Genomic DNA, 22,145 nt, shown 5'->3' with positions numbered 1-22,145 from the left:
AGTACGTGGCAGGCTAGTGCTCTGCAGATTCACACCCCAGCTTCCCACGATTTAACTCTCCCTTTAGACAAGCCTGTGGTCAGACCCTGGGGATCTCACATAGGGAGGAAACTGTGCAGTAGTGGGAAGGAGCACAGCAGGAACTGTCTCTCAGGTGCACACTGTAGTTGTGCATACCCTGCTCCCTCTCACTTCCTATTCTGCCCCGATATGTCTCATCCTTCCCCACCCCCAACAGGGCTGAACTGCAACACTGCAGAGTGTGGCTGAGAGCATTGTGTTCCAGCTGTTCTGTTGCACCCAGGATGCTGCACAAAATCCAGGCCCAGACACTCTAACTCTTCAGCTGGGCAGCAGAGTGCGGCTGGGGCAGAGTGTGTCTCAGGGTGCCAAGAAGGGGAGGAGAGGGAGAGGGGTCTGTATGTGCTTGCTCGGGGCATTCCTTTTGTGCACGGGGCAGGGTACTGGGCAGAGGGATGCATCCGACGAAGTGGGTATTCACCCACGAAAGCTCATGCTCCAAAACGTCTGTTAGTCTATACGGTGCCACAGGATTCTTTGCTGCTTTTATGGATCCAGACTAACATGTCTATCCGTCAGATACTGGGCAGATGGAGATTCCCAGCTGAACTGCTAGTCAGTGTTGTGTTCTCAGTGTCTCAGACACTAGCATGAGGAGAACATGCTAATGCCCTCCTCTGCTGGTGCTGACATGCAGGCTCCTGACCTGCACCTGCTGTCTCAGAGCTGGGGGAGAGAGGAGAGAGCATCTCTTCTTTTTCAATTTATTGCATGGGGCTGGGAAGCAGAGGGTGAGAAGAGAAGCAGATACATGGATGGGCAGAATTTAATGGGGCTGGGAATTTCAGGGGATTTAGGTGACCAACTCCCCTTAATTTTTCAACAGTGTCTAATTTCTTTAGGTTCCTTTGAATATCCCAGCCTCAGAAAAGCCTCAGGGAGTTTCACTGAAAGAGGAGATGAACAAGATGGGACATGTGAGAGGTTAAGGATTAATGAATGGGACAGAGAAACTCCATCAGGTGCACCTACAAATCAAGAGTGACCCAATCAACTTAACAGACAACACCTTTAGCACTCATAGACTCATAGACTCATAGGTCAGAAGGGACCAATCTGATCATCTAGTCTGACCTCCTGCACAAGGCAGGCCACAGAACCCCACCCATCCAATTTTATAACAACCCCTATCCCAGGACCGAGTTATTGAAATCCTCAAAATTGGTTTGAAGACCTCAAGCTGCAGAGAAACCACCAGCAAGCGACCCGTGCCCCACACTGCAGGGGAAGGCGAAAAACGTCCAGGGCCCCTGCCAATCCGCCCTGGAGGAAAATTCCTTCCCGACCCCAAATATGGCGATCAGCTAAACCCTGAGCATGTGGGCAAGAGTCACCAGCCAGCACCCAAAAGGAATTCTCTGCAGTAACTCAGTTCCCATTCCATCCAACATCTCCCCGCAGACCATTGAGCAGACCTATCTGGTGGTAATCCAAGATCAATTGCCCAAATTAACAATCCTATCCTAACATCCCCTCCATATACTTATCAAGCTTTGTCTTAAAGCCAGGAAAGTCTTTTGCCCCCACTACTTCCCTCGGAAGGCTGTTCCAGAACTTCACTCCCCTAATGGTTAGAAACCTTCGTCTAATTTCAAGTCTAAACTTCCTCATATCCAGTTTATACCCATTCGTCCTCGTGCCTACATTAGTACTAAACTTAAATAATTCCTCTCCCTCCCTAACGTTAACCCCCCTGATATATTTATATAGAGCAAGCATATCCCCCCGCAGCCTTCTTTTGGCCAGGCTAAACAAGCCAAGCTCTTTGAGTCTCCTTTCATAAGGCAGTTTTTCCATTCCTCGGATCATCCTTGTAGCCCATCTCTGAACCTGTTCCAGTTTGAATTCATCCTTCTTGAACATGGGACACCAGAACTGCACACAGTATTCCAGATGGGGTCTCACCAATGCCTTGTATAACGGTACTAACACCTCCTTATCCTTGCAGGAAATACCGCGCCTGATGCATCCCAAAATCGCATTTGCTTTTTTAACAGCCGTATCACATTGGCGACTCATAGTCATCCTGCTATCAACCAGTACCCCAAGGTCCTTCTCCTCCTCCGTCACTTCTAACTGATGCACCCCCAACGTATATCCAAAATTCTTATTATTAATTCCTAAATGCATAACCTTGCACTTTTCACTATTGTATTTCATCCTATTTCTATTACTCCAGTTTACAAGGTGGTTCAGATCTTCCTGAATAGTATCCCTGTCCTTCTCCGTGTTAGCAATACCCCCCAGCTTTGTGTCATCCGCAAACTTTATTAGCACATTCCTGCTCTTTGTGCCAAGGTCAGTAATGAAAAGGTTAAATAAGATCAGTCCCAAAACCGATCCTTGAGGGATTCCACTAGTGACCTCCTTCCAGCCTGACAATTCACCTTTCAATACGACCCTCTGGAATCTCCCCTTTAACCAGTTCCTTATCCAACTTACAACTTTCATATTCATTCCCATCTTTTCCAATTTGACTAACAGTTCCCCGTGCGGAACCATGTCGAACGCCTTACTGAAATCTAGGTAAATTATATCTACCGCATTTCCTTTATCTAAGTAATCCGTCATCTTCTCAAAGAAGGAGATCAGATTGGTTTGACACGATCTACCTTTACTAAATCCGTGTTGCAATTCGTCCCAATTACCATTGACCTCTATGTCCTTAACTACTTTCTCCCTTAAAATTTTTTCCAAGACCTTACATACTACAGACGTCAAGCTAACAGGCCTATAATTTTTCTCTTTTACACAATGTGTCGTTGTCTCCTGGAACTCACTGTCATAAGAGATCATTGAGTAATTTAGAAAATTGAATAATGTAGCAAGCTATAGCTCTGGATAGATTTGGGTAGGAGGCTAACCTGAGATATTGGACATATGGGGCCAATTCTCTGTTCTGCAGCAGGCTCGCTGGGGCCCTTTGGGGGAATTGCTTAGGACAGATTTTAAAGGTCTTGAGGCACCAAATGATGTAGATAGGCATCAAGAGGAATGCTGAAAAGCATCTAAGCAGGTTAGGCATCTAATATCCTTTGGCCTGAATGGGAGTTAGGCACTGAGCCTGACCAAGGACTTTGTGAAATCCCACTGGGCACTGATCTGCATTTTTAGGCACTAAGTATCTTATCAAACTGACCCTCTGGGCCTCAGTTCTCCATCTGTATAATGGGCACAGAAACCTTGTCCAATTTCACTGTGGTATTGTTAGGATAAATACATTAAGGACTGTAAAGTACTCAGATACTACAATTTTGCTGGGTCTGTGACCAACAAACTTCCATTGTTCTGGGTATTTGGGAATATTCACTAAGTGAAGGCTGATTAAGGACCTTAGACCATGCAGTGTACTACTAGGAAAACAATTGAACTACAAAGGCTCTATCTGTCTGTCTGTCTACTCAGAATTTAAAGCTCCTGGCTCTGACCTCACCTGGGCAGCTGTAAAATGGGAAGAACTCTGGCAGAAGTTAATATTGCAAAAAAACAATTTGGGAGATCAGAATTAGACCTCAGATTTAGCTATGTGAGGAAAGGCTGTGAGATTGTTCTTGTTAAAGCCATTCCTTTACTCTCTTTTAGCTCCGCTGACCATTTTTAGTGTGGGCTAAAACTTGCCAGTGGCTAGCATCCTTTGAGGAACAGCAGATCCTTTGTGGCTCTGCATACCATGAATTAAGATCCTGATTCAGGAAAGCCCTCAGGCTCAGATTTTTAAAGCTATTTAGAGGTTGCTGAGCTCTGTGTTGCAACAAAGCTCAATTGATTTAGGAGCTTAAATTTCATTTTCAAAAGGGATTTAGGCATGGAGGAGTCTAAATCCCATTGGCTGTCTATAGACTGTAGACTCCTCAGAGCTTAAATCTGGGAAAATGAGATTTAGGCTTGGGCATTGCAATGCTGTGTGCTGCAGCACCTAAATAGCTTGAAAAATCTGACCTTAAGGCACATTGGTTGCCTAAGTACTTTTGAAAATCCCACTAGGCACCTATCTGCAACTTTGTTGCTTAAATGCCTCTGGATATCTGTCCTTCTGCACTTGCTTAAGCTGATGGGATGTTTTTCCTTTTCAAAGTCCCTTCTCTGAGTTTTAGTATTTTCCTTGGTACCTAGATGCACCTCATAGAGCAAGCAGAAGAGGACAATCGAACGATCATCACAGAATTCATCCTCCTTGGATTCGGGAATCTCCCTGAACTGCAGATCCTTCTCTTCCTGGTTTTCTTGGTGATCTACATTGTGACTATGTCTGGGAACATCCTCATCATTGCGCTAGTTGTGGCTGATCAACACCTTCACACCCCCATGTACTTCTTCCTGGGGAACTTGTCCTGCTTGGAGACCTGCTACACCTCCACCATCCTGCCCAGGTTACTGGTCAGTCTCCTAACTGGAGACAGAACCATTTCTGTTAGTGGGTGTTTTGCACAGTTTTATTGCTTTGGTTCTCTGGCAGCTACAGAATGTTATCTCCTAGCAGCAATGTCTTATGATCGGTATTTAGCGATATGCAAACCCCTGCATTATGCAGCCCTGATGAATGGCAGGTTGTGCCTCCAACTAGCAGCGGGGTCTTGGATAATTGGATTTCTATTTTGTGTAATAATTACGCCTTTTATGTCAGAATTAACATTCTGTGGCCCCAGTGAAATTGACCATTTCTTTTGTGATTTTTCTCCAATGCTAAAACTCTCCTGCAGTGACACCAGCATGATCACACTGGTTAGTTTCATACTCGTCTCCCTAGACTCGCCTTGCCCATTTCTATTAACTGTGACATCCTATGTTTGTATCATTGCTACTATCCTGAGAATCCCTTCCACTACCGGGAGGCAAAAGGCCTTTTCCACCTGCTCCTCTCACCTCATTGTGGTTACACTTTTCTATGGGACCCTAATGACTGTGTATCTGCTACCAAAATCCAATACACTGAAAGCCCTGAACAAAGTGTTCTCTGTCTTCTACACAGTCCTGACTCCTATGCTCAACCCCCTCATCTACAGCCTGCGAAACAAAGAGGTGAAGGAGACCCTGAGAAAAGTCATCCGGTAATATATGTTGCTCAAATGAATTCGGATGGAGTGATCTGTGAAGGATTCCATCCGGCATAATGAGCAAGAAAGTTTACATCTAGTAGGGCCCTAGCTCACATCAATGGGAACTGCTTTGGAGAACATGAGGACATGCTACATTTTGGGTTGATGACATTCCCATTTGTGGCTAAAGCTGATACTTGCTACTGCCTTAATTGGAAACCTGACTGCCTTTCGCTCTACACTCCACATAGTGACATTTGAGATTTCAGATACGTGTTTAATCTATTTCTCTGTTCTCTCTGAGTTGGGAAAATACTACATTCTACTTGGCACTGGCCTCAGATCCCTGTGGGTGGAGGTAGTTGGTTCAAATATTTTCTGTCTCCTTGTTGTCCCAGATTCCCAAAAGCTCCATAACTTTATATCTGGGAAAATAGTACTGGTCTTCCCATTTGTTGTACTGCATGTCATTTTGCAATGGGTAGAAGGGGTTTAAGAGTGTGCCTATACTGCAATGTAAGCCTAGGGTCTGTGGGACTTGAACCCATAGGCTCAGTGAGTGTAAACCTAGGCTTGAGTGTCCACACTGAATATTAACACTTGGTTTAGAATTTCTGGACCCAGACCTCACACCAACACTCAGGCATCTACGCTGCACTACGCAGACCTAAGTCAACCAGCCTCTGCCAGATTTCCTAGCACCTTTCCGAATGGGTAGCCTTACTAGCCCTTTGTTTCTGGTGCCCTGAGGGAAAACTTGGCTGTCCATCCCGGAGCAGTTTACCAGAAGCTATTGCAGCCTGCCAAGGTATCAGATCAAGTTGTCTTTTGAGTTTGCATGTGCCTAGCAGCTGGAGCCAGCAATAGGGAGAGGTTAGTGTTTGAAGCACTTGTCTTGCTTGTTCTTTCACTCCTGTTTCAGGCAATGGGCAGAGCTTCCATGAAGTGCTGATGGACATTTCAGAAGCATTTTCTAACCGGCAGAAGAAGGCACCTGTTAGAGGAGGATGAGGGTGATACAAACCTGACAGACTCAAACTGGATGCTGCTGCTCATGACTCTTGGGAGAGCCACTGATGCCCCCTGTGTAGACTGGTGCTTCTGGACCAGGGCCACGAGCACAGACTGGTGAGACCCCCTTGTCATGCAGACCCGGGATGATCAGAACTTGCTCATGAGGAAAGCTGCATTTCTGGAGCCTTGTTAGCAGGTTTCCCGGACCCTTCAGCTCCACGACCCATATGCAAGGGAAGCCATTCCTGTTCAAAGGTAGTTTGCTATACCCCAGAGTCCTACAGGTCCATTGCTAACAAGTTTGAGATTGGAAAGTCGACTGGACGTACCCCTTTTGCCTGGGCTTATGAAACAGTATCCTGATCACAGAGGCCATGGCAAAAGAAGGTGTAATTATATTCCCAGTATGTGTAGAATGGTGGTTGAATGTGCGTTTGTCAGTTTGAAATCCTCAAGCCTGAGTTTGAGTTTAGGCTTACATTGCAGTGTAGACATTTCCTAAGACCCAGTGCGTCAGACCCTAAACAGATTAATGGCTATCCAAATAGAATGAATGATGTGAATGATTCCTGTTGACACAACCTCTTTGCTACAGCAACAACAAAATCGATGTCAATTAAAAAAACAGAGGGTAGATGTGGAGGAAATGCTACTTATGGCATATTTGAAAAGTGCCAGCATCTTTCATCCTGAAGCACATTGGGTACATTTTCCAAAAGTGTCTAGCTGACTTAAAAGCATAAATCTCATTGACTTTCAATGAGACACAGATTCCCCCATCCTTAGGTCCTTCTGAAAGGGGAGCACTTTTGAAAATTCTACCCATTGAATAGTACATTAATCCTTAGGCCTCTGATTCAAATTAATACACAGGAACTAATTGAAGGAATGACAATAGTTGAGCCACTGAAGAGTATATCTACACGGCAGCTGAAGGTGAGCCTCCCAGCCTTGGTAGGCAGACTCATGCTAGCAGGCCTTGTGCTAGCGTGCTAAAAATAGCTTTGTGGATGTTGTAGGGTGCAGCCAAGCCTGGATGACTAGCCTGAGCCTCCCCTGAGGTGAGGGACATCATTATGACCTGGACTAAATCTTGTTATGGTTGAGGTAAAAAACTTATTCTAACTGATGTGTGAAAACACCCTTCTGTTCACATAACTGTCAGGATGAATTAATCAGAAGCTCCCTCCCCCACCTAAGACAAAGAGGTGTGTGAAGCTGCCCAGGAATTTGGACTGAATGGGCAGAAGAGTTTTATGAGTGTTAAAATCCTTTGCTGTGGTATTGAATAGCCTAGGTTTAATTCCTGCTGAGCCACTTTTCATTAGCAAAGCAGGTCCCTGTGCTTATTTTGGTGTGTTTTCTCTGTCTGTATCTTTTCAAAATCATCTCTGATCAATTACAAAATTTCAGGGAATGTTTGAGGTCTTGGTAGGCAGAACCCTATAAATTTGGGGGGAAAATCTTTTTTTTTGTGTGTCTGTTTTTCCTGGAAATTTCAAATTTTTTGTTGAAAAACCAAATATCCCAAAATTCAAATAATTTGGTTCAGAGGGCCTTCTGCGGTGCGCCATGGCAGCTGTATTTCAGTTCCCTGTTTCTCCATTCTTCACTATGGACTGGAGTCCCCTGCTGGACTACATCTCCCATGGTGCAACCACATCCTCTCACTCTGAGGAGAGAGAGTGGTTTCCAGCCCATATAGGAGAATGTGGGCTTGAAGCATAAAAATTACAACACCCATAAAGCACTAGGCAGTATTTCAGAATTAAAATATTTCAAATTTTTGGCCAATTTTTTTTTGTTTTGTTTTATTTCATTTTTTTTTTTTGCCAAAGAATTGAACTTTTCAATGGGAAAAAATGATGAAAATGCTTTTATTTGTTTTGTTTGTGTTAAAAATTTCCATGGGAAAAAAAGCCCATTTTCCATCATCAGGCATTTTGCAGGCATCACAGCAAAGCAGAATTTTAAGGACAACAATAAAGTGGCTTTGCAGAGAGCTCTTCTCACATAGAGGAATCATAATGGCTGATCTGTGTGGGACAGTAGTGCTGAGGAGAGAGTAGGTAGGATAGGGATAGACCGTGAAGCCCTTAGAGGCGTTTATGTCACAACACTATCCCTTAAAATGCTGCTATGCAACCAAGCTCTCTCTTGCATGTTCCATTCCGTCCCTGATCTCTCTGAAAGCTCAGCATGTCCCACAGATACAAGAGGCTTCAGGGATTGTTCTGTCTTGTACAGTCCTGGAGCCTTAAAATCCCACCTATTCTTCAAAAGGATTTGTCTGTTTTACCGTAGGCCAGTGTCATTCAATGGCAGATCATCCAGCAGGACAAGAAGGCTTGCATAGGCTGGAGATAGGCAATGGGTGGGTGTGGAATGTTAAGGTTCTCAGACTGTAGCTGCTATCACAATGTTCTGGGGAATTAAGGCGCTGTCCACTAGGACACAGGTTAAGGCTACCAAATTATCAAAAAACTGGTAAGAACTTTCAGCCAATGTCAATTTCACTGGAACTTGGGGGCGATGGGTGGGTTTATTAAGTGACTTGTGATCACAATTCCCACTCACTTTCATTGTGACTTGTGCCCATAAGCCACTTCATCAATTTAGAAAATAGCACCCCAACAGTCCCGTTGACCATTCTCAAAGCCCTGATCTAGCCGGTTCTTAATAAACAGGACTTTTGGGATTCAAAGAACTGACGCATAAATGAAACACAATAACTCTCCCCTGCCACACAAAGCTTTCTCTCTGCTAATATATCTCTGTGTTGGTAGATTGTTTAAAATTATCTAGTGGCCCATTGGGTATTAATTAACACATAAATGTTATATTCTAGATTTAAAAGTATTGCTAATAAATTTCAGTGAGATTTTAGAAAAGATAAGTGGGCCAATTTACCCCTGGTGTAACAGTTAAGTGCAGAGACATCAGGGATGGATTTAACCCATGATGCTTATACCCTACAGAGGAGACATATTCTGAAATCAGCTCCCCCTTAAGTCACTGCTCTGTGGGTGGAAGATTCAGAAACATAAGGCTGTGTCAGTCCAGCACCCCCCATGCTAAGGGAACTTTCAGTGGGACTTGTGCTCCTAAATCCCTTAGGAGCTTTTGAAAATCTTCCTCCAAACTCTCATTCATGCTGTCTGGCTTGCTGGGGATATCACAGTGTAGGCGGAGAGTTGTGCAGCCTGGAAAAACCCCAGTCAGGAGGGAGAGAAACGTGGGAGTCTACCCAAGAGAGGTGACAGCTGGGAGCCGAGATCCTAAAAGAGCATGCCTTTGGCGGACTATGGAGGGGAAATACAGGAGCAGCTGCCCTGCACTCTGACAGTAGGATATAATTTCAGCTGAGGTTTGGTTGCTGAAGCCAAGAACTATTTTCACTCATGTCCACCTCTTCCCACAGCTGCGTGACTGCTGGACAGTCCCATAGCATATGCATCAGGGTTCCTTTTTCTGTATTAAAATGCCAACAGAGACCAGAGTCAAGGCCTCCGTCTGGCAAACCCCTGTAACGTCCAACAGATTTTGAAAATGTTTTGTTCTTTCAGGCGTAGCCTGAAATCCACAGGATATTTTTTTAACACTCCATAACATGCTCTGCCATTAGGATTCTTCTGATGACTATGATAACTCCCCTTCCCCTGCTTTCACAGAGAGCTCCAGATCAATGGAGGTCCTCTTCATTAGTAAGGTGTGCATAGTTGACTTAGGCCTGAGGAGTTTATGAAGCGTTTCTGATGATCCCTCTAGCTCTGGGGCCTCTGCAGTCCTAGAGCATCCAGACAAAATTGATACATAACTTACAACTCAAAATCTCCCTATTGTCATTCTGCTCAGGGTAGCAGGTCATATCATTGCTTTAATGTTAGAAAAAAAGACAAAACTCTCATCCATGACAAACTGGGAAATTCGTACAATGACCATACTCAGATATCAGAGGGGTAGCCATGTTAGTCTGGATCTGTAAAAGCAGCAAAGAGTCCTGTGGCTCCTTATAGACTAACAGAAGTTTTGGAGCATGAGCTTTCGTGAGTGAATCCCTTCCCTGGCTAGAGGCCCCTTTTTAATTTTTACTCACCTGGCGGCGCTCTGGGTCTTCGGTGGCACTTCAGTGGCGGGTTCTTTGCTTGCTCTGGGTCTTCACCGGCAGGTCCTTTGCTTGCTCTTGGTCTTTGGCGGTGGGTCCTTCAATGCTGCTGAGGAACTGGAGCGAGTGGAGGACCCATTGCCGAAGTGCTGCCAAAGACTCGGAACACTGTACAATGAGTACAAGCCTCATGTTTTTTTATGTGTTTTCAGTTTTTTAGTCATCCCTGCCAGGGACCCGCCAAAACTGTTCGAATTGGTCCTCGCACTTCCTAAAGCCAGCCCTTGCTCCAGGGAATACATCACATCTCTCTATGTGAGACAGATGCATGTATATCTATCATTCTCTATAGAGATAGAAAGATAGCCATGTACCTTTATTTGCTATTTTTCTCACTGTCTCTGATACTATGGGATAGTATTAAAATGGAAAAAAGTCAATGATGGTTATGAAGGAGATTAGAGAGATACAATGTCAGATAGTAAACAGTCAGTAGCAAAGTTTCAGAGTTCACTTAAATAGCTGAAAGCTAAGAAATAAAAATGATGACACAAGATGACAAAGCACCAGGTTTAATTTTTAAATCAAATTTTACTTAGCATTTTCTACTGATGCCCAGGCAAATGTCCGTCTACACAGAGCCCTTCCCTTCTATGGTGACCCTGAATACACGATGTCAGGTAACACAGAGACTGAACCAATGTTAATGTCAGCTTTTGTCTTTTGGCCCTGCTCCTGCGGCAGGAGCCCCGCAACCCCACGGTCATGCTCCCCATGCCGGAGGGTGGCAAGTCCCGCAGCCCCACTCCCCTGGCAGAAGCCCTGCAACTACGCAGCCCCGCTCTGCCAGCCGGAGCCCCGCAACCCTGCGGTCCCAGTCCCCCAGCACGGCAAGCCCCGCGGCCCCGCTACCCCAGCCAGAGCCCCGCAACACCGCAGCCTCGCTCTCCTGGCCAGGGCACAGCAGCCCCACTATCCCGGCCAGAGCTCCGCAACCCCACGGTCCCGCTTCCCCGGCCGGAACACCACAACCCGCAGCCCCGCTCTCCCGGTCAGAGCACCGCAACCCTTCTACCACGGCCAGAGCCCCGCAATCCCGCAGTCCCGCTCCCCAGGCCGGATCCCCGCAACCCGGCGGTTATGCTCCTCAGGCCGGAGGGCAACAAGTCCCGCAGCCCCACTCCCCTGGCAGGAGCCCCGCAACCACGCAGCCCCGCTCCCCCTCTCTCCTGGCTGGAGCCCCATGTCCACGCTACCCCAGCCAGAGCCCTGCAGCCCCGCAGCCCCACTACCCTGGCCAGACCTCTGCATCCCCCCAGCCCGCTGTCCCGGCCAGAGCCCCACAACCCCGCTGTCCATCTCTCCCGGCAAGTCCCATGGCCCGGCTACCACGTCCAGAGCCCTGCAACCCCGCAGCCCTGCTTCCCCAGCCAGATCCCCGCATCCCCGTGGTCCCGCTCTCCCGGCCAGAGCCCCAAGGCCCCGCTATCCCAGCCGGAGCCCCGCAACCCAGCGGTCCCGCTCCCCAGGCTGGAGCCGGCAAGTCCCACGGCCCCTCTCCCCCGTCCGGAGCCCCGCAACCCCAGCTGGAGCCCCGCATCCCCATGGCCCGCTATCGCGAACGGAGCCCCAAGGCCCCGCTACCCCGGCCGGAGTCCCGCTACCACGCAGCCCCGCTCCCAGGCCGGAGCCTTGCAAACCCACTGCCCGCTCTCCCGGCCAGAGCCCTGCAACCCCGAGGTCCTGCTCTCCTGACCGGAGCCCCGCAACCTGGCGGTCCCGCTCCCCGGGCATGAGTGCAGCAAGTCCTGCGGTTCCGCTACCCCAGCCAGAGCCCCTCACCCCCCCCAGCCCACTCGCCCTGCCAAAGCCCTGCAACCCCGAGGTCCCACTCTCCCAGCCGGTGCCCCAAGGCCCTGCTAGCCCTGCCGGAGCCCCGCAACCCCATTCTCCCAGCTGGAGCCCCAAAACCCCACCACCCCAACCAGAGCTCTGCAACCCTGCAGCCCCACTCTTCCGGCGGCACCCCATGGCCCTGCTACCCCGACCAGAGCCCCGCATCCTCACAGCCCTGCTATCCCGGCGGTAGCCCCGCAACCCCGTGGTCGTGCTCCCCCAGCCGAGCGCGGCAAGTCCCGCGGCCCCACTCTCTGGGCTGGAGCCCCCAGCCCTGTGGTCCTGCTCCCCCAGCCGGAGCCCCGCAACCCCACATCCCCGCTTCTTCGGCTGGAGCCCTGCAAATCCGCGGCCTTGGTCCCCCAGCCCAAGAATGGCAAGTGCAGCCACCCCTTTCCCGCGGCTGAAGCCCCGCAACCCTGCAGCCACGCTACCATCGCTGGAGAGGAAATCCAAAGTGCAGGAGGGAGAGTACATGCCCCACGAATCAGGCCCCGCACTGGCTAAAGCAGACCCTGAAGACCCCAAACCACCCATCACCTCTGGGTGAACACTTTTCACAAAGCAATCACTTCATGTCTAACCTATCAATCCTCACCCTCAAAGGAAACCTGCACAATACTTTCAAAAGACAATCTTGGGATCTTAAATTTATAACTTTGCTAGACCCTAAAAATAATGGCCTGAACAGTCTACACTACACGTTTATACTGAATTTAGCAGCGTTAAACCTATTTAACCCTGCACCCATCCACACAACGAAGTCTTTTATATCAATATAAAGGGCTCTTAAAATCTATTTCTGTACTCCTCCCCGACGAGGGGAATAGCACACTGAAATCAGTATTGCCATGTCGGATTAGGGTTAGTGTGGCCACAATTCCACGGTATCGGCCTCCAGGTGATATCCCACAGTGCACCATTGTGACCGCTCTGGAAAGCCATCTGAACTCGGATGCACTGGCCAGGTATACAGGAAAAGCCCCGCGAACTTTTGAATTTCATTACCTGTTTGCCCAGAGTGGAGCGCTGATCAGCACAGACTATATGGGAGATACTGGATCTGATCGCTTTATGGGGAGACAAATCTGTTCTATCAGAGCTCCATTCCAGAAGATGAAATGCCAAAGCATTTGAAAAAATCTCCAGACAGAGGCCACAGCAGGGACGCAACACAGTGCTGCGTGACAAGCGTAACGGAAAGCCAAAGAATCAAATGGACGCTCATGGAGGGAGGGAGGGGGGACTGAGGACTCCAGCTATCCTGCAGTCTCCGAAAAGCATTTGCATTCTTGGCTGAGCTCCCAATGCCTGAAGGGTCAAAAACTTTTTCCTGGGTGGTTCAGGGTATATCCAGTCAATTTACCCCCCTCGCCCACATGAAAGAAAAGGGAAAAACATCGTTTCTCGCCTTTTTTTCAATGTCACCGTATGTCTACTGCATGCTGCTGGTAGACTCAGTGCTGCGGCGCTAAACAGCAGTATCCCCTCCCCTTTCTTTCCTGCTGGCAGATGGTGCAAAATGGTGGAAAACCGTCCCCATCATCCCGTGAGTGCTCCTGGCTGGCCTCGGTGAGGTCTGCCAGGGGCGCTTGGGCAACAATGGGAATGACTCCTGGTCATTCCCGGCAGATGGTGCAAAAGGATTGAAAATCATTCTCATCATAGCAACTGGGGGCTGAGCTCCATCAGCCCCCCCCTTTCATGTCTAATGAAGATTCTGTACTGCCTGGACTATCATAGCAGTGGGAGGCTGCCTCCCCCTCATTTTATCTCACTAAAAAGTCAGTGTTTCTTATTCCTGCATTCTTTATTACTTCATCACACAAATAGTGGGGGGGACACTGCCACAGTAGCCCAGGAGGGTTGTGGAAGGTGGGAATCAAAGGATGGGGTTGTTGCAGGGGCACCCCGTAGAATGGCATTATCATTTTTGCGGGATCTCTGGGGCTCTGACCCGGAGCGGCTCTGCCCTCTGGTTCTCTGGTACACCTGCCCCATATTCTACGTAGGACTGACTCTATTTTTAGACAAAACATAAAGAAGGGAATGACCCGGGGAGTCATTCTCATTTTTGTCCATGCGCCCCCGGCCTACCTCAGCGAGGCCAGCCAGGAGCACCCATGACAGCAGCAGATGGTACAAAAGGACTGATAACCATCATCGCCAATTTCCAATCGCAAACAATGCAAAATGACTGATAAACATCATTGCCAGTTGCCAGTTGCAGACGGTGCTATAGCTGGTAACCGTCTCTACTACCTTGCAAAGGCAAATGAAGGCTGTTGTGTAGCACTGCAGTACTGCCTCTGTCAGCAGCATCCAGTACACATACGGTGACAGTGACAAAAGGCTAAATGGACTTCATGGTTCCATGCTGTGGTGTCTGCCAGGGCAATCCGGGAAAAAGGGCACAAAATGATTGTCTGCCGTTGCTTTCATGGAGGAAGGATTGAGTGATGACATTTACCCAGAATCACCCGCTACACTGTTTTTGCATTGGGATCTCAACCCAGAATTCCAGTGGGCGGGGGAGACTGCGAGAACTATGGGATAACTACCCACAGTGCAAGGCTCCGGAAATTGACACTAGCCTCGGTACATGGACGCACACCACCGAAATAATGTGCTTAGTGTGGCCACGTGCACTCGACTTTATACAATCTGTTTTACAAAACCGGTTTATGTAAAATCAGAATAATCCCGTAGTGTAGACATACCCTGAAAAACTGGATTTTTGGCTTATTACAACAATATGTAACCCCCACTAACGCTTCCCCCCTGGAGCTGCTTTTTGCTACCCCCCCTTTCCTTTCCTCCCTATGACTGGCGGGGTGTTAACAAGCCACTTCCAGGCCCCAGCGCGCCAAGCGCGTACTTCGGGCGGCATACCGTGGGGGGCGCTCTGCCGGTTGCCAGGAGGGCGGCAGGTGGCTTCGGTGGACCTCCTGCAGGCATGCCTGTGGAGGGTCCGCTGGTCCCTCGGCTCCGGTGGATCCCTGCGGGAGGTACACCGGAGCCGCGGACGGATGAGCGGCAAAGCGCCCCCCGCGGCATGCCGCTGTGCTTGGGGCAGCAAAATGGCTAGAGCCGGCTTTGATTAAAAAGATCTGCTCTAATTCAAATAGAAATTATTTTGGAGAAGTTTTATAGCCTGTGTTATACAGGAGGTCAGACTAGATGATTACAGTGGCCTTGGAATCTATGACTTTTTGAATTGTTCAACCAGAAGGGAGTCCTCAGTGCATCATGGTAGATGTAGTTCAGCCCTTGAGCCTAGCACACAGAAAAGGACAAAAGCATGAGGCATCTGAGCTACAACTGCCACAAAGTATCGTGGCTGCTCAGCTGGATGCACATTGACGTCCAACTGCCCTGAAATTGAATATTTTGACTGGATTTGACAAACTGATATTTTCATTTCAAATCATCCTGATCCAGAACAAAATATTTCATTCCAATTTTCCATCAGGAAAAATACTGAAAAAGTTTGGCTGAAACTTCTTTGGAAAATTTTGATTCTGACTAAACGGCATTTTCTGTCAAAAAATGTTTTGATGGAAAATTCCCAAGCAGCTGTCTCTATTTACTACTTTCCAGTCATAAAGTACAATATGGACTATATATTTTGTTAGCAGCTCAGCCATTTATCAGCTATCTTCACCCTTTCTAACATGTCTTTGATTGACTTCTCTTCCTGCCAGCTTTCTCTCCATTCCTAATTTAAATAATACCCTATAGAATTGTTTTTTAATTTTTTTTTGTTCTTGTTTTTGTTTTTAAACTACTAACCTAGCAGTCTGATCCACCTCTGTTTATGGTAGAAGGTTAGCTGGAACAGCTTGTGATCAGAGCTGTCGCATTAGAATAGATCAAGGACACCTCATTTCAGCATCAAGTCCTGTCGGTGATGTCAGTGAAAGTACGCGGACTAGGCTCAGACATGGGGGGCATAAACACCCCCAGAGAAGAAGGGTCCTCCAGATCCTGACTAGGGCTTGGCTGGGGCTGCTGCCACCATCTTCCCCCCTTTGTCTGAGGTGTGTTCCTCTCTGTCTCCTGGCCATTGCCCTGAGCAATGAGGCTGTGAATAAAAGGCATCTCTCCTTTCCCCCCACTACTATCCAGGCTAAACAGGAGCAGTGGAGGGCCGAGGGGGGGGTGTTGCTTCAAACAAGATAGTCCTGAACCACTTTCTCCACATGCTGTGCTGCCGAGTGCAGCAGTGTGGGAGCTGACCTGGTTTGTGAAGACAGAAGCAAAAAAACCATTGAGTACTTCAGCTTTTTCCACATCCTCTGTCACTAGGCTGCCTCCCTCATTCAGTAAGGGGCCTACATTTTCCCTGACCTTCTTCTTGTTGCTAACATACCTGAAGAAACCCTTCTTGTTATTCTTAACATCCCTTGCTAGCTGCAACTCCAAGTGTGATTTGGCCTTCCTGATTTCACACCTGCATGCCTGAGCAATATTTTTATACTCCTCCCTGGTCATTTGTTCAATCTTCCACTTCTTGTAAGCTTCCTCTTTGTGTTTAAGATCAGCAAGGATTTCACTGTTAAGCCAAGCTGGTCTTTCTTTTCTTTCTACACATCGGGATGGTTTGTTCCTGCAACCTCAAAGAGGGCCGAAAAAAGGGGGGGGAAGCCGGTACAAATTACCCGGGCCTAGCGGTCTTCGTCGGCCCTGTTTAGCTGGTCTGCCCTTGCTGGGGGGGGGCATGAAAAGAAATTTTCACCGGGGCCCGAACCCGCTCTTGGAGGCCCTGACCTCAAACCAAATCCTGAGTGACAGAAAAGTTTGGGACAGATCCGAGCCATAGTTTGAGCCCCAGCTGTGTGGAAAAAGAATCCTTATAAGAACTTGATTTTGCAAATGTTGTTGCTTGAGGTGGGGGCCTGTAGAAAGAAGAAGTGGGGTTGCTAAACACTGAGGATGGAGTGGAGGTTAAGGATAATCTAGGCAGGGTCCAATATCTAAACAAATACTTTGCCTCAGTCTTTAATGAGGCTAATGAGGAGCTTAGCGATAATGGTAGGATGACAAATGGGAATGAGGATATGGAGGTAGATATTACCACATCCGAGGTAGAAGCTAAACTCGAACAGCTTAATGGGATGAAATTGGAGAGTCCAGATAATCTTTATGCAAGAATTTTAAAGGAACTGGCACATGAAATTGCAAACCCATTAGCAAGAATTTTTAATGAATCTTTAAACTCAGGGGTTGTACTGTACGACTGGAGAATTGCTAACATAGTTCCTATTTTTAAGATAGGAAAAAAAAAGTGATCCAAGTAACCATAGGCCTGTTAGTTTAATATCTGTAGTATGTGAGGTCTTGTAAAAAAATTTGAAGGAGAAAGTAGTTAAGGACATTGAGGTCAATGGTAATTGGGACAAAATACAACATGGTTTTACAAAAGGTAGATGGTGCCAAACCAACCTTATCTCCTCCTTTCAGAAGGTAACAGATTTTTTAGACAAAGGAAATGCAGTGGATCTAATTTACCTCGATTTCAGTAAGGCATTTGATACGGTTCCACATGGGGAATTATTAGTTAAATTGGAAAAGAGCAGGATCAATATGAAAATTGAAAGGTGGATAAGAAACTGGTTAAAGAGGAGACTACAAAGGGTCATACTGAAAGGTGAACTGTCAGGCTGGAATGAAGTTACTAGTGGAGTTCCTCAGGGATAGGTTTTGGGACCAATCTTATTTAATCTTTTTATTACTGACCTTGGCACAAAAAGTGGGAATGTGCTAATAAAGTTTGCGGATGACACAAAGCTGGGAGGTATTGTTAATACAGAGAAGGACCAGGATAACCTTCAGGAAGATCTGGATGACCAAGTAAACTGGAGTAATAGTAATAGGATGAAATTTAATAGTGAAAAGTGCAAGGTCATGCATTTAGGGATTAAGAATAAGAATTTTGGTTATAAATTGGGAACACATCAGTTGGAAGTGACAGAGGAGGAAAAGGACCTTGGAGTACTGGTTGATTGCAGGATGACTATGAGCCGCCAATGTGATATGGCCGTTAAAAAAGCTAATGCAATTTTAGGATTCATCAGTCGAGGTATTTCCAGTCAAGAAAAGGAGGTATTAGTACCATTATACATGGCAGTGGTGAGACCTCATCTGGAATACTGTGTGCAGTTCTGGTCTCCCGTGTTTAAGAAAGATGAATTCAAACTGGAACAGGTACAGAGAAGGGCTACTAAGATGATCCGAGGAATGGAAAACCTGTCTTATGAAAGGAGACTGAAAGATCTTGGCTTGTTTACTCTAACCAAAAGAAGGCTGAGGGGAGATATGATTGCTCTTTATAAATATATCAGAGGGATAAACATCAGAGAGAGAGGAATTATTTAAGCTTAGTACTAATGTAGGCACGAGGACGAATGGGTATAAACTGGATATTAGGAAATTTAGACTTGAAATTAGACGAAGGTTTCTAACCATTAGAAAAGTGAAGTTCTGGAACAGCCTTACAAGGAGAGTAGTAGGGGGCAAAAGACATATCTAGCTTCAAGACTAAGCTTGATAAGATTATGGAGGGGATGGTATGATGGGATAGCCTAATTTTGGCAATTAATTGATCTTTGATTATTAGCAGGTAAATATGCCCAATGGCCTGTGATGGGATGTTAAATAGGGTGGGATCTTAGTTACTACAGAGAATTCTTTCCTGGGTGCTGGCTGATGAGTCTTACTCACATGCTCAGGGTTTAACTGATCACCATATTTGGGGTCGTGAAGGAATATTCCTCCAGGGCAGATTGGCAGAGGCCCCTGAGGTTTTTTGCCTTCCTCTGCAGCATGGGGCATAGGTCACTTGATGGAGGATTCTCTGCACCTTGAGGTCTTTATATCACAATTTGAGGACTTCAATAACTCAGACATAGGTTGGGGGATTGTTACAGGAGTGGAAGGGTGAGATTCTGTGGCCTGCGTTGTGCAGGAGGTCAGACTAGATGACCATAATGGTTCCTTCTGACCTTAAGTCTATGAAAGTATTGCTGGAACCTTTGGTTCAGATTTGGAACGCTAGTGTTACCTAACTGCCCTACGAGGCAGGGAAAATTTGTAAGCACTTAGAATGATCCATCTTTAAAGAGAAAGTGAAGCTCAACCGTAACTATAGCTAGACTTGGCAAAATTCATTTACAAAAATATAATTTGATGGATAATATTGATGTTCAGTTTTAAGCACTATTTTGAATTTCTGATTTTCAGGGTCATGCAAAATTATGGGAGGTCAGACAATTGTTTGACAGCAGACATTGAGATTTAAAACGTCAAAGTTTTATAAACCATTAAAATGCAAACTGTCAACTCACATGTCAAAATATACAAAGTAAATATCCTTTTATCAAATTCCAATAAGTTTTCAAGCAGCATTTTTCTTACTTTGTCTGTCTGCACATTTTGATTATTATCGATGGAAATATTTTTCTTCAGTGTGTGTATGGGGAAAATCGACATTTACAGATAAAAATTGAATCCTCAGTATAGAAGAGCTGGCACACTGCATATTCTGCTGTCACGACAACAGTAACAGGGCATCAGTGAATTGAATGAATAGATAATCTGATGGAATTCTGGGGTCAGGGCCGGCTCCAGGCCCCAGCGTGCCAAGCACGTGCTTGGGGTGGCATCCCACGGGGGACGCTCTGCCGGTTGCCGGGAGGGCAGCAGGCAGCTCCGGTGGACCTCCCACAGGCATGCCTGCAGAGGGTCCGCTGGTCCCACGGCTCCGGTGGAGCATCCACAGGCAAGCCTGAGGGAGGTCCACCGGAGCCGCAGGACCAGCAGGCAGCAGAGGCCCCCTGCAGCGTGCCCCCATGCTTGGGGTGGCGAAATGGCTAGAGCCGGCCCTGTCTGGGGTAATAAAATGTATCTGCATGTGCTGTCCCAGATCAGGCTGGGTTCACCCACAATCATGCTCATCTCGGGCTTGACATTACAGGACACTGAGTGCCCATAATTCCTACTGGCTTCACTGAGAGCTGTGGGGGCTCAGCATTTCACAGGAAATGTCCAGCACCCTGTAGGAGTGGACACCATGTGCTTTCTGTAACTGACAGATCAGACTTCAGATCGCTGGCATTTGGAAATCTGCAAAACAAGGGTAACCTGGGCAATAAGGGATCAAAGCAGCCATTCACACAGAGATCTCAAGAAACTCCATTGTACAGATGAGGAAACTGAGGTCCAGAGAGGTGAAGTCAACCAGTAACAAAACAGGGAATAGAAGTCAGGTGTGACTGTGCCACTATCACAGTACTGACCTTTCTTCTTCACTGTCCCACCTCAGGGCTCCTATTCTTACAGAGTTATTGGGCCCAGAGACCTGATTCACATCTTACATTACTGTTGCACGTTGAAGGATCTAGATGAAAAGTATATGGTGCACTCCACAATAAAGGGGCCTGGTATAAAACACAGTGTGTGCTCATGTAATTACAGACTGCGTTGTAATGGAGACACACACAGGATGGCATCTCTCTACCTTGGTGCCTCCTTGACAAGGTGTTTTAAAGTAACCCACAACAGCAGTGATAAATATTAGACTAATCAAACCACAAAGACCTGCATCCCTAAGCCAAAACAGCAGAAATATCAGTCCTAATATTGAGTGCAAGCTATAGTGGCTACTGACCTCACCTAAACAGCCAGCTGGCCAGTGAGAGAGGTGCCTCAGACACATTACAGCAAACCAGCTCATTCCCATTTCACGGGCACTGAACAAACTATGGCAGGACGGTCTGAATCCTTTTGACAGCAGAGAGTTTAATGACAACTTTTCCCAGGGCCTCTTTGACCTCTCTGTTCCTCAGGCTGTATATGAGGGGGTTGACCATGGGAGTCACGACTGTGTAGAAGACGGAGAACACTTTGTCCAGGTCTCTCAGTGTATCAGTTTTTGGTAGCATGTAGACAATCATTATGGTCCCATAGAAAATTGACACCACGGTGAGGTGAGAGGAGCAGGTGGAAAAGGCCTTTTGCCACCCGGTGGTGGAAGGCATTCGCAGGATGGTGGTGATGATACAGACGTATGTTGTCACTGTTAATAAAAATGGCAGGAGAGTGCATATAGGAGCTAGCATGATAGTGATAAGCTCAATCATACGTGTGTCACTGCAGGAGAGTTTTATTACTGAGATGAAGTCACAGAAGAAATGGTCAATTTCATTGGGGCCGCAGAAAGTCAATTGTTGCATTAAAAATATTGTTATGTCAGCAGCCAAAGAACTACTTATCCAAGTGCCAGCAGCTAGCTGGAGGCAGGACCTGCCATTCATAAGGACAGCATAGTGCAGTGGTTTGCATATCGCTAAATACTGATCATAGGACATCACTGCCAGGAGATAGCACTCTGTAACTGCCAAGAAAACAAAGAAATAATATTGTGTGAGACAGCCTCTAATGGAAATAGTTCTGTCCCCAGTCAGGAAACTGGCCAGCATCCTGGGCAGGATGGTGGAGGTGTAGCAGGTCTCCAAGCAGGACAAGTTCCCCAGGAAGAAGTACATGGGGGTGTGAAGTTGCTGATTAGCCACAACTAGCACAATGATGAGGACGTTCCCAGCCACAGTCACAATGTAGATGATGAGAAACAGGAGGAAAAGAAGAATTTGTAGCTCAGGGAGGTTCCCAAATCCTAGTAGGATGAATTCTGTGAGAACTGTTTGATTTCCCTGCTCTGGGTTTGCCATGAGGTGAAACTAGAGGAAGAAAACATAATTTACAGTAGAATCTGAATATGATATATTTTAATCAAGTAGTAATATCTATTTAGTTCCATAAATATTCCATAAGGTCCCTCATCCTGTTGGGTCAGTGAAGAACCAAGACTCTGGAGGCAAATTTCCTGCTTAGATCTTTGACATTCCATAATCACTCCTCCTTCTGTCAGTTAGAAGGCCAATATAGGCAGAAAAATCACACTGTTGTCTAGATATATGCCAAAATTGGCAACACCATTTTGCATTAGTCTTTTG

General features: G+C 46.8%; 2 protein-coding genes across 2 annotated transcripts; one reads left to right on the top strand and one right to left on the bottom strand.

Moving 5' to 3' along the window:
* Positions 1 to 4,194: 4,194 nt before the first annotated feature.
* Positions 4,195 to 5,133, top strand: LOC115641183 (olfactory receptor 10A7-like). Its single transcript, XM_030544260.1, has one exon. It carries the CDS (start codon positions 4,195 to 4,197, stop codon positions 5,131 to 5,133), a length of 939 nt encoding a protein of 312 aa, XP_030400120.1.
* A 15,758-nt stretch (positions 5,134 to 20,891) lies between these two features.
* On the bottom strand, positions 20,892 to 21,860 carry LOC115641151 (olfactory receptor 11A1-like). Its single transcript, XM_030544239.1, has one exon. It carries the CDS (start codon positions 21,858 to 21,860, stop codon positions 20,892 to 20,894), a length of 969 nt encoding a protein of 322 aa, XP_030400099.1.
* Between the last annotated feature and the right edge of the window lie 285 nt (positions 21,861 to 22,145).

The sequence above is a fragment of the Gopherus evgoodei genome, unplaced genomic scaffold (genome assembly GCF_007399415.2).
Source record: "Gopherus evgoodei ecotype Sinaloan lineage unplaced genomic scaffold, rGopEvg1_v1.p scaffold_33_arrow_ctg1, whole genome shotgun sequence".
Taxonomy (NCBI): Eukaryota; Metazoa; Chordata; order Testudines; family Testudinidae; genus Gopherus; species Gopherus evgoodei.
The sequence above is the reverse complement of the archived record's forward strand: the minus strand, read 5'-3'. Positions and strand labels throughout refer to the sequence as shown.

What these genes read in the sequence shown, in the direction of transcription:
- LOC115641183 (XM_030544260.1), top strand. Translation starts at nt 4,195, where the DNA reads ATGCACCTCATAGAGCAAGCAGAAGAGGACAATCGAACGATCATCACA.
- LOC115641151 (XM_030544239.1), bottom strand. Translation starts at nt 21,860, where the DNA reads ATGGCAAACCCAGAGCAGGGAAATCAAACAGTTCTCACAGAATTCATC.